Here is a 16,164-nt window from a genome sequence, read left to right on the forward strand (position 1 = left end):
TCCAAACGATAATCGCTCAGGGGCGATTCTAAAGGGTAATTCTAAACCGTAATTCTAAAGGGTAATTCTAAAAGGTAATTCTAAGGGGCGATTCCAAAGGGTAATTCCAAAGGGTAATTCTGAAGGGTAATTCTAAAGGGTAATTCCAAACGGTAATTCTAAAGGGTTATTCCAAAGGGTAATTCTAAACGGTGATTCTAAAGGGTTATTCTAAAGGGTAATTGTAAAGCGTGATTCTAAAGGGATATTCTCAAGGGTAATTCTAAAGGGTAATTCTGAAGGGTAATTCTAAAGGGTAATTCCAAATGATAATTCTAAAGGGTAATTCTAAAGGGTAATTCTAAAGGGTAATTCCAAACGGTAATTCTAAAGGGTTATTCTAAACAGTGATTCTAAAGGGTAATTCTAAAGGGTAATTCTAAAGGGTTATTCTAAAGGGTAATTCTAAACGGTAATTCAAAAGGGTTATTCTAAAGGGTTATTCCAAAGGGTAATCCTCAGGGGCGATTCTAAAGGGTAATTCTAAACGGTAATTCTAAAGGGTAATTCTGAAGGGTAATTCAAAGGGGCGATTCCAAAGGGTAATTCCAAAGGGTAATTCTGAAGGGTAATTCTGAAGGGTAATTCTAAAGGGTAATTCCAAACGGTAATTCTAAAGGGTTATTCTAAAGGGTAATTCTAAACGGTGATTCTAAAGGGTTATTCTAAAGGGTAATTCTAAAGCGTGATTCTAAAGGCTTATTCTAAAGGGTGATTCCAAAGGGTAATTCCAAACGGTAATTCTAAAGGGTAATTCCAAACGGTAATTCTGAAGGATAATTCGAAAGGGTAATTCTGAAGGGAAATTCTAAAGGGATATTCTCAAGGGTGATTCTAAACGGTGATTCTAAAGGGTGATTCTAAAGGGTAATTCTAAAGGGTAATTCTAAAGGGTAATTCTAAAGGGTAATTCTAAACGGAAATTCTAAAGGGTAATTCTAAAGGGTAATTCTGAAGGGTAATTCTGAAGGGCGATTCAAAGGGGCGATTCTAAAGGGTGATTCTAAAGGGTGATTCTAAAGGGTGATTCTAAAAGGTGATTCTAAAGGGTGATTCTAAAGGGTGATTCTAAAGGGTGATTCCAAAGGGTAATTCTAAACGGTGATTCTAAAGGGTAATTCTAAACGGTAATTCTAAAGGGTTATTCTAAAGGGTAATTCTAAAGGGTGATTCTAAAGGTTAATTCTAAACGGTAATTCTATAGGGTTATTCTAAGGGGCGATTCTAAAGTGTGGTTCTAAAGGGTGATTCTCAAGGGTGATTCTAAAGAGTAATTCTAACGGGTGATTCCAAAGGGTGATTCTAAAGGGTGATTCTAAAGGGTGATTCTAAAGGGTAATTCCAAACGGTAATTCTAAAGGGTTATTCTAAAGGGTAATTCTAAACGGTAATTCTAAAGGGTTATTCTAAAGGGTAATTCTAAAGGGTAATTCTAAACGGTAATTCCAAGGGGCGATTCTAAAGGGTAATTCTAAACGGTAATTCTAAAGGGTAATTCTCAAGGGTAATTCTCAAGGGTAATTCTAACGGGTGATTCTAACGGGTGATTCTAACGGGTGATTCCAAAGGGTAATTCTAAAGGGTAATTCTAAAAGGTGTTCTTAAGGGTAATTCTAAACGGTAATTCTAAAGGGTAATTCTGAAGGGTAATTATAACGGGTAATTCTAAAGGGTAATTCTGAAGGGTAATTCTAAAGGGTAATTCTAAACGGTGATTCGAAGGGGGTGATTCTAAAGGGTGATTCTAAAGGGTGATTCTAAAGGGTAATTCGAAACGGCGATTCTAAAGGGTAATTATGGTATCCATGGAAATCTCCATGCATGGCTTGCGGACTTCCTCTCTGGTCGTAGTCAACGTGTGGCCCTGAATGGATTTCTCTCATCTCCCCTTCCTGTTCAGGCTGGAGTTCCCCAAGGCAGTGTGCTGGGCCCTGTGCTTTTTCTGGTCTTTATCAATGATCTCTCCGACTCTCTGGAAAATCCTCTCTATCTCTTTGCTGATGACTCCACTCTCTGCCGCTCCATTCCTCTTCCCTCAGATCGGCAGTCTGCAGCCTCCTCACTATCTGAAGACCTGGACAAAATCACAGACTGGTCAAACAAGTGGAACATGTCTTTCAATCTTGACAAATCTCACACTCTTACTATGTCTCTCCGAAAAGATCGACTGGACAACCCTCCCATCTACTTTCTCAACAATCCTCTCCAAGAAGTTCTGTCGCTCAAGCTTTTGGGTCTCACTATCTGCCATGATCTTTCTTGGGAAAACCACATTTCCAAGCTGGCCTGCAAAGCCAGTCGCCGACTGGGCATCCTCCGTCGTGCGAAGTCCTTTCTAGGCACACCTGAGCTCCTCACCACATACAAGGCTTTCATCCGCAGCTCAATGGAATACTGTTCTCCCCTATGGGCTGGTAGTCCTGCCTCACACCTAGCTCGGCTTCACGCTGTTGAAACCAAAGCTTTCAGAATCATTGGAATCTCCCGCGATGAAGCTATCTCTGAGGGCCTTTCACTCACTCACTCACCGCAGGCAGGTAGGTGGTCTTTCTGTCTTCTACCGACTCCTCTCCGGCCTTGCTCCCCCAGCTCTCTCTGTGCTCTGTCCCCCAAATATTCCTACAGGTCGCACAAGATCTTCCAGCAAGCCTCTGATGGTTAAACTGCCGAAATCTCGGCTCTCTGCTCACCTTCACTCCTTCATTCCTCTTTTCTCCCACCTCTGGAACAAACTCCCACACTCCCTTCAATCCCACTCCTCCCTCCAGGTCTTTAAAACAGCTGTTCACCACCATCTCTTATCTTCCCCCATCCAAAGCCTTGATCTTTTCTACCCCCACTAATTCACCCCAGATCCACCTTGTTTGTAATTCCAACTTCTTTCCAGGTAGTCCTGGCAGTGTCCATATGTTTTATGCCTCTCCCACCCCCTTTCCCATGCCTCCCCCGCAAAGCCCTCTCCCTCCCACAGATCTCTCGATGTCTCCATGTCTCTCGGTTCCTGCTCTCAAATGTTGTGTTTGTGTCCTTCCCCCTCTCTCCCCATCTTGTCTACCGCTCCCGATGTTATTTGTTTTATGTGTCGGTTTGTCGGTTTGTCGGTTTGTCGGTTTGTCTTTCTGTGTGATAAATGTTCGCTCTTTCACGAGCCTCGATCTTGTATACAAAAAAAAATAAAAAAATAAAAAAAATAATTCCAAACGATAATTCTAAAGGGGAATTCTAAAGGGTAACTCGAAAGGGTAATTCTAAAGGGTAATTCTAAAGGGTAATTCCAAACGGTAATTCCAAACGGTAATTCTAAAGGGTTATTCTAAAGGGTAATTCTAAAGGGTTATTCTAAAGGGTTATTCTAAAGGGTAATTCTAAAGGGTAATTCTAAAGGGTAATTCTAAAGGGTAATTCTAAAGGGTGATTCGAAATGGTGATTCTAAAGGGTGATTCTAAAGGGTGATTCTAAAGGGTAATTCCAAACGGTAATTCTAAAGGGTAATTCTAAAGGGTAATTCGAAAGGATAATTCTGAAGGGTAATTCTGAAGGGTAATTCTGAAGGGTAATTCTAAAGGGTTATTCTAAAGGGTAATTCTAAAGGGTAATTCCAAACGGTAATTCTAAAGGGTAATTCTAAAGGGTAATTCCAAACGTTAATTATAAAGGGTAATTCTAAAGGGTAATTCTGAAGGGTAATTCTGAAGGGTAATTCTGAAGGGTAATTCTGAAGGGTAATTCTGAAGGGTAATTCTAAAGGGTAATTCTGAAGGGTAATCCTAAATGGTGATTCTGAACGGTAATTCTAAAGGGTAATTATAAAGGGTGATTCTAAAGGGTAATTATAAATGGTGATTCTAAATGGTGATTCTAAACGGTAATTAGAAAGGGTGATTCTAAAGGGTGATTCTAATGGATTTTAAAGGGTAATTCGTTTGGTTTTTAAAGGGTAAGTATAATGGGTTTTAAAGGGTCATTCTAATGGGTTTCATTCGTTTCTCGGCTTTGTCTATTTCATATTAAAATGCCAAACTTATGCGCTTCTTTCAGACACGAGTGCGATTTTTTAACACATCATCGACTGATGGACATTCATAGATTTTATACTTCCTGCCATAAGCCTAAGGGCCTCATCGACCATATTTAGGCATCCATTACATGGCTTACAAAGATTTTAGTACCCGGGAAATAGGTTTACAAATGAAATTGTACACCTGGCTTAAGATGGAGTGTGCAGTGGACAGATCCTGTGAAAGACACAGAACCACCCAATGCAAACAGGAAATTGTCAGCTGCTACACTGTGTCCCGCAAATTGACCAGCCGGCTGCTAAAATCCTCGTCGTTCTGCTAAAATCCTCGTCGTTCTGCTAAAATCCTCGTCGTTCTGCTAAAATCCTCGTCGTTCTGCTAAAATCCTCGTCGTTCTGCTAAAATCCTCGTCGTTCTGCTAAAATCCTCGTCGTTCTGCTAAAATCCTCGTCGTTCTGCTAAAATCCTCGTCGTTCTGCTAAAATCCTCGTCGTTCTGCTAAAATCCTCGTCGTTCTGCTAAAATCCTCGTCGTTCTGCTAAAATCCTCGTCGTTCTGCTAAAATCCACGTCGTTCTGCTAAAATCCACGTCGTTCTGCTAAAATCCACGTCGTTCTGCTAAAATCCACGTCGTTCTGCTAAAATCCACGTCGTTCTGCTAAAATCCACGTCGTTCTGCTAAAATCCACGTCGTTCTGCTAAAATCCACGTCGTTCTGCTAAAATCCACGTCGTTCTGCTAAAATCCACGTCGTTCTGCTAAAATCCACGTCGTTCTGCTAAAATCCACGTCGTTCTGCTAAAATCCACGTCGTTCTGCTAAAATCCACGTCGTTCTGCTAAAATCCACGTCGTTCTGCTAAAATCCACGTCGTTCTGCTAAAATCCACGTCGTTCTGCTAAAATCCACGTCGTTCTGCTAAAATCCACGTCGTTCTGCTAAAATCCACGTCGTTCTGCTAAAATCCACGTCGTTCTGCTAAAATCCACGTCGTTCTGCTAAAATCCACGTCGTTCTGCTAAAATCCACGTCGTTCTGCTAAAATCCACGTCGTTCTGCTAAAATCCACGTCGTTCTGCTAAAATCCACGTCGTTCTGCTAAAATCCACGTCGTTCTGCTAAAATCCACGTCGTTCTGCTAAAATCCACGTCGTTCTGCTAAAATCCACGTCGTTCTGCTAAAATCCACGTCGTTCTGCTAAAATCCACGTCGTTCTGCTAAAATCCACGTCGTTCTGCTAAAATCCACGTCGTTCTGCTAAAATCCACGTCGTTCTGCTAAAATCCACGTCGTTCTGCTAAAATCCACGTCGTTCTGCTAAAATCCACGTCGTTCTGCTAAAATCCACGTCGTTCTGCTAAAATCCACGTCGTTCTGCTAAAATCCACGTCGTTCTGCTAAAATCCACGTCGTTCTGCTAAAATCCACGTCGTTCTGCTAAAATCCTCGTCGTTCTGCTAAAATCCTCGTCGTTCTGCTAAAATCCTCGTCGTTCTGCTAAAATCCTCGTCGTTCTGCTAAAATCCTCGTCGTTCTGCTAAAATCCTCGTCGTTCTGCTAAAATCCTCGTCGTTCTGCTAAAATCCTCGTCGTTCTGCTAAAATCCTCGTCGTTCTGCTAAAATCCTCGTCGTTCTGCTAAAATCCTCGTCGTTCTGCTAAAATCCTCGTCGTTCTGCTAAAATCCTCGTCGTTCTGCTAAAATCCCCCCTGCAGGCCTTCAAGACAGCTGTTCACCACCATGTCAGATCATCCCCAATCCAAAATCATGATCTTTTCGACCCTCGTTCCCCCCGCCCCCCTCCCCCCCTCCCCAATTCATTCTCTATCCAAATTTCCAGTTTCCCCTCCTTGGAGTTTCATTGTGTATGCATCTTGTCTAATCCATGCATCTTCTCCTGCTCCCCATAACTCCCTTTGTCGGTCCAAATCTCCCTCTATCCTGGCCTCTACACTGCTGTTGGTGTTTTCCCCCTCTCTCTACTGTTCCTTTTGCGTGCTATGTCGTGATCCATTCAGTGTGATGGCTCTTCCATGAACCTGGACTACGTATCCAAAAAATAAAAAGGGGAAAAAACTTTGTTGCGGATGCCTAAATAGGGTGGATCTGTGGGAGGCAGCCCATATGAATCGGAACCCTTGCACATTTGCTGGTGTGGGACAAGAGTTCAGTCATCATTCCAGTAAAGAGATAGGAGGGAAAAAACAATACCATATGCAGATGGAGAGGGTTGGGCTGCAGACCATGGAAGGAGATCTTATAATCCACCTCTACTTCCCCCAGACTCGCCCACCAGCGAGCTACGCACAACTCAAGTGTTCGCTGCTCCTGAAAATAAATAAACAACAAGTACACATACATTCAAAGTACACCGCCCCCATGCCAAATAATTAAATATCCTACAGCGCGGCATTGCCGGGGCGCCTGGGCCCGGCAATACCGCAGTGCAGCTCATAGAGGCTGCATTGGGAGGGAGAGGTGTACACTAATTGATTGATTAATTGTATAATTAAAATCAATAAAAGATTATCACAAAATATTTTCTTAATCAATTGGCTAATAGCATAACTAAACCACTAGTGCTTCATCCGAAGATGTATCTTTTAGAAATGTAATTAAATAAGTCATTAATAAAAAATTAAATAATTTATTTATTCATCAATAAATAATTAATTAATTAATCGATTAATCAATAAATAATTAATCGATTAAATGATTAATCAATAAATCAAAAATATCCTTGATAGCCACATCCCTTGGTCACAGTCATGTCCAAATGTCAGCTTCCCAGCTCAAAAGGTGCCTGAGATATTGGCCAAATGAGAAAGAAAATAAATAAATGATTAATAATGAAAAGAAATAAATAATAATCATAAAAAAATTAAATTATTAATCAATTCGGTCAGAGAACACATAAACCACCACCATTTCATCAGAATCTGTAACTTAAAAAAAAAAAAAAAAAAGTCATTAATCGAATAATTAAATAATTAATCGATTAATTGATTAATTAATAAATCAAAAATAGTGTTTGCAGCCAAATCACCTGGTCATTGGCATGTCCAAATATCAGCTTCCTAACTCAAAAGGTGCCTGAGTTAATGGTCAGAAGAGAAAGGAAATTTAATTAATTAAATAAGTACTTAATTAATCGCTAATAATTAAATAACTCCTCAATTAATTGATTATTCAAAAAACAAAAAATACCGTTTTTGACAAAGGACTTGCTCACTACTGTGCCGAAATTTCAGCTTCCTAGCTCAAAGGATGGCTGAGATATCGCCCGGACAAACAAGAAAGCAAGAAAGCAAGAAAACAAACAAACAAGTACACATACATTCAAAGTACACCGCCCCATGCCAAATAATTAAATATGCTGCAGCGCGGCATTGCCGGGGCGCCTCCGGCGCCCGGCAATACCGCAGTGCAGCTCATTAAGGCTGCATTGGGAGGGAGAGGTGTACACTAATTGATTGATTAATTGTATAATTAAAATCAATAAAAGATTATCACAAAATATTTTCATAATCAATTGGCTAATCGCATAACTAAACCACTAGTGCTTCATCCGAAGATGTATCTTTTAGAAATTTAATTAAATAAGTCATTTATAAAAAATTAAATAATTAATTGATTACTCAATAAATAATTAATCGATTAATCAATAAATAATTAATAGATGAAATGATTAATCAATAAATCAAAAATATCCTTGATAGCCACATCACTTAGTCACTTATGTCCAAATATTAGCTTCCCAGCTCAAAAGGTGCCTGAGATATTGGCCAAATGAGAAAGAAAATAAATAAATGATTAATAATGAAAATAAATAAATAATAATCATAAAAAAATTAAATTGGTAATCAATTTGGTCAGAGAACACATAAACTACCACTATTTCATCAGAATCTGTAACTTAAAAAAAAAATTTTTTTGGGTCATTAATCGAATAATTAAATAATTAATCGATTAATTGATTAATTAATAAATCAAAAATATCCTTTGCAGCCAAATCACCTGGTCATTGGCATGTCCAAATATCAGCTTCCTAACTCAAAAGGTGCCTGAGTTAATAATGGTCAGAAGAGAAATGAAATTTAATTAATTAAATAAGTACTTAATTAAACGCTAATAATTAAATAACTCCTCAATTAATTGATTATTCAAAAAACAAAAAATACCGTATTTGACAAAGGACTTGCTCACGACTGTGCCGAAATTTCAGCTTCCTAGCTCAAAGGATGGCTGAGATATCGTCCGGACAACCAAGAAAGAAAGCAAGAAAACAAACAAACAAGAAACCAGAGTGAAAACTGAGTACTCTCTTTCAGCGTGCGTCACTGCCGAGCCCCCTTTGGTGCCCGGCAATGACGATTTGCAATGCCTGGAGATGGCATAGGAAAGGAGCGGTGTACAACAAGTACACATACATTCAAAGTACACCGCCCCATGCCAAATAATTAAATATGCTGCAGCGCGGCATTGCTGGGGCGCCTCCGGCGCCCGGCAATACCGCAGTGCAGCTCATTGAGGCTGCATTGGGAGGGAGAGGTGTACACTAATTTATTTATTTAATTGTATAATTAAAATCAATAAAAGTTTATCACAAAATATTTTCATAATCAATTGGCTAATCGCATAACTAAGCCACTAGTGCTTCATCCGAAGATGTATCTTTTAGAAATTTAATTAAATAAGTCATTTATAAAAAATTAAATAATTAATTGATTACTCAATAAATAATTAATCGATTAATCAATAAATAATTAATAGATGAAATGATTAATCAATAAATCAAAAATATCCTTGATAGCCACATCACTTTGTCACTCATGTCCAAATATTAGCTTCCCAGCTCAAAAGGTGCCTGAGATATTGGCCAAATGAGAAAGAAAATAAATAAATGATTAATAATGAAAATAAATAAATAATAATCATAAAAAAATTAAATTATTAATCAATTTGGTCAGAGAACACATAAACTACCACTATTTCATCAGAATCTGTAACTTAAAAAAAAAAATTTTTTTGGTCATTAATCGAATAATTAAATAATTCATCGATTAATTGATTAATTAATAAATCAAAAATATCCTTTGCAGCCAAATCACCTGGTCATTGGCATGTCCAAATGTCAGCTTCCTAACTCAAAAGGTGCCTGAGTTAATGGTCAGAAGAGAAAGGAAATTTGATTAATTAAATAAGTACTTAATTAATCGCTAATAATTAAATAACTCCTCAATTTATTGATTAATCAAAAAAAAAAAATACCGTTTTTGACAAAGGACTTGCTCACTATTGTGCCGAAATTTCAGCTTCCTAGCTCAAAGGATGGCTGAGATATCGCCCGGACAAACAAACAAGAAAGAAAGCAAGAAAGCAAGAAAGAAAACAAGAAAGAAACCAGAGTGAAAACTGAGTACTCCCTTTCAGCGTGCGTCACTGCCAAGCCCCCTTTGGTGCCCGGCAATGACGATTTGCAATGCCTGGAGATGGCATAGGAAAGGTGCGGTGTACAATAACAAATCAAATGTTTTACAAAAAATGGTGACATCAATCGTGTGTTATATAATTTGTCTAAAGCTCTGAGGCTTGCTGGGTGAACCACACTGATGACCCAAATTACAAAAAGAAAAAAAAACACCCAACCACTCAACGAAGGTCGACAAAGAATCACCATCATCACTGGCCCATTTTCGGTCAACTATAGGATGTAGGCCTCCCTCAAATCACGTCGGGGGTGAGTGGAGGGCATTATTAGCATACTACCCACACTTACCAGGTGCAAATTGGTGAGAAAGTTAGAGCAAAAATGTATGCTTCATTCAGGGTGCTGGCGATAACTCACCTCCTCTTCGCGAAAGCCAGCGAAGGATATTTAACATCCAGCATTGACCGGTGCTGACAGATGGGTTCTCCGGCTTATCGCCCTCGTGCGACAGACAATATCACAATGCACGTGAAGCACGAGGATGACCGTTTAGAGTTGGGCCAAGATTCCAACCCAAACTCGACAGCTCAAAAGCGAGTGCACACACCTCGAGGCCATCCCACCAGTTCATACAAAAACTAGGACGGCATTCTTCGACGTTGCGACCGATATGCTTCCACCCACATTATTACATCATTTTACATCCTTGTCGCAAGTTTGATTTAAACCCTTCAGCTGTTCTCAAGTATCACAGTTTTACCTCACACGACCTCTGAGCCTTGATGCTGAAATCCAAACAGTTCATCTTCGCATCATAATATATACTAATACCAAGTTTGGTCAAAATCCCATCACTGGTTCACAAGTTATCACGGTAACAGGAATTTTTCCTGACGGGACCGCTGATCTTCGACCTCTTCAGCCCATAGTCAAATCAGTTAATCTTTTCATCATTATACGTACTATTGTGGAGCTACACAGACACGGCCTTGTTTAAACTGATGATGACCTGACTGAATTTGAGTTTGTTGTCATGATTTCCACCAATTATAATATAAACATTTCTTTTGTACAAATGTACAAAGTATTGACATGGGCATTGAGGAAGTTAGGAGTGGAGGAATGGTTGATCAGAGTAGTGATGGCAATGTACAAAAGAGCACGCACAGCTGTAAGGACGAAGGACGGGAACAGTGGTGAGTTTGAGGTGAAGGTGGGAGTGCATCAGGGGTCGGTACTAAGTCCACTACTATTTGTAGCTGTGATGGAGGTGCTGGCTCAGACCGTAAAGGAGGGTTTACCGTGGGAGTTGTTGTATGCAGATGATCTGGTGTTGATTGCGGAAAGTATGGATGGACTGAAGGAAAAGATGAACAAGTGGAAGGAATGTATGGAGACAAAAGGTCTGAAGGTGAATATCGGAAAGACAAAGGTGATGGCAAGTGGTAAAGCATGTGGTGAGGTGGAAAGAACTGGGAAGTGGCCGTGTGCTGTGTGCAGGAAGGGTGTCGGAGTGAACTCCATTCAATGTACAATGTGTGCTGAGTGGGTTCATCAAAAATGTAGTGGTCTGAGAGGGTCATTAACCAGTGTGGCAGCTACATTCAAATGTAAGGTGTGCACAGAGGGAGCTGCAGATGGAGGAAATGTTGAGTTGGATCTTGGAGACGGCGTGAAGCTGGAAGGTGTGAAAACATTTTGCTACCTCGGAGACATGCTGAATGGAGAAGGTGGATCAGACTCGGCAACGGTTGCTCGAGTGAGATGTGCATGGAAGAAGTTTCGGGAACTGAGTGGCGTGCTGATGAGGAGGAGAGTGTCGCTGAAGCTGAAGGGAAAGGTGTATGCTGCATGTGTGAGAAGTGTTATGATTTATGGGAGCGAGACATGGGTAATGAACGTAGAGCAGCAACGAAGGCTGGAAAGGGTGGAAATGCGAATGGTTCGATGGATGTGCGGAGTATCGTTGAGAGAGAGGAAGACAAATGATGAATTGCGAAAGATGATGGGAATATTGCCTGTGATTGATGCTGTGAAGAGGAACAGGTTGAGATGGTTTGGTCATGTATTGAGGAAGGATGAAAGTGACTGGTTGAGAAGAGTGATGGAAGTTAATGTAGAAGGAAGTAGAGGACGGGGAAGACCGAGAAAGACTTGGCTAAAGATGGTGGAAGAAGAAATGCGGGCAAAGGGGGTTAACAAGGAGAGATGCAGAAAATAGGGCAAAATGGAGAAGATTGTCATGGGGACCGCAAGGCTAACCCCCGCTCTAGCAGGGAACATGGCCTTAAAATGCATGTTGTTGTTGTTGTTGTTTTGTACAAATGTATTTGTAATATTGGTGATATTATTTATTTGTAATCTAAAAAGGTCCAGGCGGTCTTAAGCTCCAAATGGTCAAGGATGCAAGCTGGTCTAATGGGTCTAAAGTGTCTTATGGGCCTTTGGGGTCTTAAGGGTCTTTGTGATCTTTAATGGTCTTCAGGATCTTTAGGGGTCCTTGAGGTATTTTGGGTCTTTTGGATCTACAGGGTATTTAACGGTTTTAGGGTCTTTTGAGTCCTGTCGGTCTTTGGGGTCCTTTTGCATCTTCAGGATTATTTTTGGGTGTTCTGTGTCTTGAGGGTCCTTTTGGGTCTTCGAGTTTTTGTAATCTTCTGGGTCTTTTGGGTCCCCTGGGTCTTTGAGGGGCTTCAGGGTCTTTGGCCCTCAAGGGTCTTGGGGAACTTAAAGGGTCTCAGCAGTCTAACGGGTCGAAAGGTATATTCCTATAGTATGTAATAAATAGATGTACGTAATTAATAGACAGGATGCAATCAACGTTCAGACAGTTTGTAATTAATAGATATATAGTCACACGGCTTCACCGCCTCACCACCTATAGGCTTCACAGACCGTGTTTTTCAGTTTTATATACATTTAAAGGAGAAGAAGTTTTGGTCACAAACAAACATACGTACATACAGTCACGTGAAAAAGTAAGTACACCCCATGTAAAGTTTTGACTTTTTCAACATATTTCAACATACAGCTATTTGATCTTCATTTCAACGATATTGATAGATAAAGGTGATATAATATAACAAATATCATGAAACATTTACATTTTGTAGTCCATTGTATAATTTAAATAAACATAAATGCAAATTTCGCATGTGGAAAAAGTAAGTACACCCTTGGCTCCAATAGGTGGTATTGCCCCCTTTGGCAGAAACAACCTCCAGTAGGCGTTTCTTATAACTTTCTACCAGTCTCTGACATCGACTGGGAGAAATTTTTGCCCACTCCTCCATGCGGAATTCTTTCAGCTGTGCGATGTTTGAGGGGTTTCTTGCATGCACAGCTCGTTTCAAATTCCCCCACAACATCTCGATGGGATTTAGATCCGGGCTTCGACTTGGCCATTCCAGAACCCTCCATTTCTTTCTTTTCAGCCATTCCTTGGTGGATTTACTGGTATGTTGAGGGTCATTGTCATGTTGCAAGGTCCACCTTCGGTTGAGCTTCAACTTTCCGACAGATGGCCTCACATTATCCTCAAGCACCCTCTGGTACAATGAATAATTCATAGTGGATTTGATGATGGTGAGCTGCCCAGGCCCTGATGCAGCAAAGCTGCCCCAAACCATAATATTTCCACCACCATGCTTTACAGTTGGTATCAGGTTCTTGTGGCCAAATAGCTCAGTCGTGCCCTGATGCTCTTTCTGGACAGCAAAGGTTTCCTCCTGGCACACCTCCCATTTAGATCAAATTTGTGCAGCCTCTTTCTTATGGTAGACTCGTGCACTTTGACATCAACAGTGGCAAGTGCTACCTGTAGGTCCCGTGATGACATTCTGGGGTTCTTAGAGACTTCTTTCAGCATCTTGCGGTCTGCTCTCGGGCTGAACTTGCTGGGACGGCCTGACCTGAACAAGTTGGCAGTTGTTTGGAATCTTCTCCACTTGTAGATGATCTTCCGGACAGTCGAATGATTGATTTCAAATTGTTTGGAGATCTTTTAAAATCCCTTCCCAGACTCATACGCATCTATAACCTTCTTTCTGAAGGCCTCAGAGAGCTCTTTTGATCTAGGCATAGTGACGCCGCACACTTCAACAACAAAGAACAAACCAAACTAAATGTCTGAGGTTTAAATAAGACAGGTTCCTCCAAGATCCTCTCTAACGATGTTGTAATCATTTGCACCTGAGCTGGTGCACCTGATTCTAATTTTAGGTATTTGAAGTAGTGATAAATGTCGGGGTGTACTTACTTTTTCCACATGCGAAATTTGCATTTATGTTTATTTAAATTATACAATGGACTACAAAATGTAAATGTTTCATGATATTTGTTATATTATATCACCTTTATCTATCAATATTGTTGAAATGAAGATCAAATAGCTGTATGTTGAAATATGTTGAAAAAGTCAAAACTTTACATGGGGTGTACTTACTTTGTCACGTGACTGTACCTCCATACATACATTTGCTCTATTACAATAAGATTTGTACCAAGTTTGACTTGGAGCATATAAAGACCAAAAAAAATAATCCTAATAGAGCATATAAAGAGCCTCTTGATAGAATGAGCAGATTTTAAAATACCTAAAGACCCAATAGCACAGTATACGTACGCACCTGTACTGAGAATGCCTCGGTGAAAGTGCCGTTATCAGGTAGATAAAAACGACGGAAAAACTCGTAACAGCGGTATGCCCGCTGGATGTGCAGCTGGACGGCATGCACCACAAACCGGGAACAATCCACGCCATGAGAGCAAAGCCATATCTCTGTACACATGGCACACCACACACATGGCACACATGGCACACACCGCATACATGGCACACCGCACACATGGCACACCGCACACATGGCACACCGCACACATGGCACACATGGCACACTGCACACATGGCACACCGCACACCACACACATGGCACACCACACACATAGCACACCGCACACATCTTGCACCACGAAGGCAAGCAGTGCCATTGGTTAACCAGCGACGACATGAACCACAAACCTGGTATTACACACTTGTCTATACAACGAGTCCAATCTTCAGTGCATGGAATGTTACCGAGAAAAAAAATTCCCAACATTGTGATAACATAGGGGGATGTTAAGCCGGCTGTCTCATCTGTCAGCACTTGTTAGTGGAAGTGAAAGACCTCATGACAATTCTTGAAGCTAATTCCCAGAATCCACAGACTGATGGAGTTGCACACACGTGATATACTGGACTACAGAGGATGTTGTACCTGCCCAGGTAGCTCCATGAGGAACCTGGATGAAATGCCGCTGCATCTGTCCAGGCTTAAGTGCAACTTTGGTGAAGGACATCTCATAGCCACTCTCTTTGGACACACTGTGGATGTGGAGGGTAAATCCATTGATTTGCAGTTTGTCATCCACTTGCATTCAAGTTAAAAATAAATAAATAAAACCTCATAACTACCTCATGAGATTGTAAATAACTACCTCATGTAAAATGCACAAACAGCAACAACAACAAACCTGCTAGGTACCACAACAGTGATGGGAAACCTGACAAGAGGGCCAACTTCAGGGGAAGATGTATCATATGCACACACCTGCAAATAAAATAATAATAACATGACTAAAGCACCTGTCTCTCCCCACTTTTCCACCAATCAGGTTGAATCGTAGACATCCTACTATCTATAATAATAAAAGGGTGTGTATGTATGTATGTATGTATGTATGTGTGTGTGTGTGTGTGTGTGTGGTTTTTAAAAATATAATATTTCCAGTATTTGCAAATTTTTAAGTTGATTAATAAAATATTTTTATGCAGTTTCTCTTTTTACAAACGAAAATAGGTGTCTGGACATGGTCCAAGCTTGGTAATCTGTTATATTGTTACTAAAATAGCATGACATGAGGAAATGATCAAGGAAAACATGGAGTGAATCATGCGAGTGAGTGGTGCGTGAGTGCTGTGATGTTCGGTGTGTGTTAACAGTATAAAGTACACTACCGGTCGAAAGTTGTAGAACACCTCAATCTTTCCAGTTTTTATTGAAATTTAAGCAATTCAAGTCCAGTGAATAACCTGAAATGATACAAAGGTAAGCAGTAAACTGCTCCAGGTTAAAAAAAAGTTTAGGTTAGCAAAAATAATGTAAATTTCATGTAAATTTCTGTGAGCTTGGGGGAAAATAATGTAAATTTCAGTTATATTGTAAAAAAAAAAAAGCCTTCTTCGGGGAACAAGTAATGGGTTAACAACTTACAGCTGTTCTGCAGCAATGTAAGTAAATTAAGTCTTGTAAGTCGATGCAAACAATTCCTACAGGTGTCCCAACCTCTGCTGATTACAAACCCCCTGTCTGTATAAAAGCAGTATTGGAACAGACTGTTATTATACCCTCTGAAGCATTATTTGGACAATATTGCACAGCAGGAAGTAGTATATTGCTATCATAATGGTGAGAAAAAGGCAATTAACAAAGGAAGACAGACAGACCATTATAACCCTTAAAAGTGTCAGTCTTTCCTGGAGAGCAATTGCAAAGAAAGCCAAGGTGTCAGTGAGTACAGTTTCCTACACCATCAAAAGGCACTTGGAAACTGGAGGAAACTCTGACAGGAAGAGGTCTGGCAGACCCAAAGCCACAACAGAATCAGAAGATCGTTTCTGAGAGTCAACAGC

General features: G+C 40.3%; 1 protein-coding gene across 4 annotated transcripts in view; it reads right to left on the bottom strand.

The window, feature by feature from the left end:
* Positions 1 to 16,164, bottom strand: part of TPP2 (tripeptidyl peptidase 2) — a 201,391-nt gene that overhangs the window by 48,853 nt on the left and 136,374 nt on the right. For all 4 annotated transcript variants that reach the window (XM_078778530.1, XM_078778531.1, XM_078778532.1 and 1 more), the window contains 4 exons: positions 15,006 to 15,082; positions 14,750 to 14,856; positions 14,120 to 14,271; positions 6,272 to 6,388 (listed from right to left, as the gene is read on the bottom strand). In XM_078778530.1, coding sequence (XP_078634656.1) covers positions 6,272 to 6,388; positions 14,120 to 14,271; positions 14,750 to 14,856; positions 15,006 to 15,082 — 453 coding nt within the window. The remainder of the gene's footprint in view (positions 1 to 6,271; positions 6,389 to 14,119; positions 14,272 to 14,749; positions 14,857 to 15,005; positions 15,083 to 16,164) is intronic.

The sequence above is a fragment of the Myxine glutinosa genome, chromosome 5, assembly GCF_964187855.1.
Source record: "Myxine glutinosa chromosome 5, kmMyxGlut1.1, whole genome shotgun sequence".
NCBI classification, from domain to species: Eukaryota; Metazoa; Chordata; class Myxini; order Myxiniformes; family Myxinidae; genus Myxine; species Myxine glutinosa.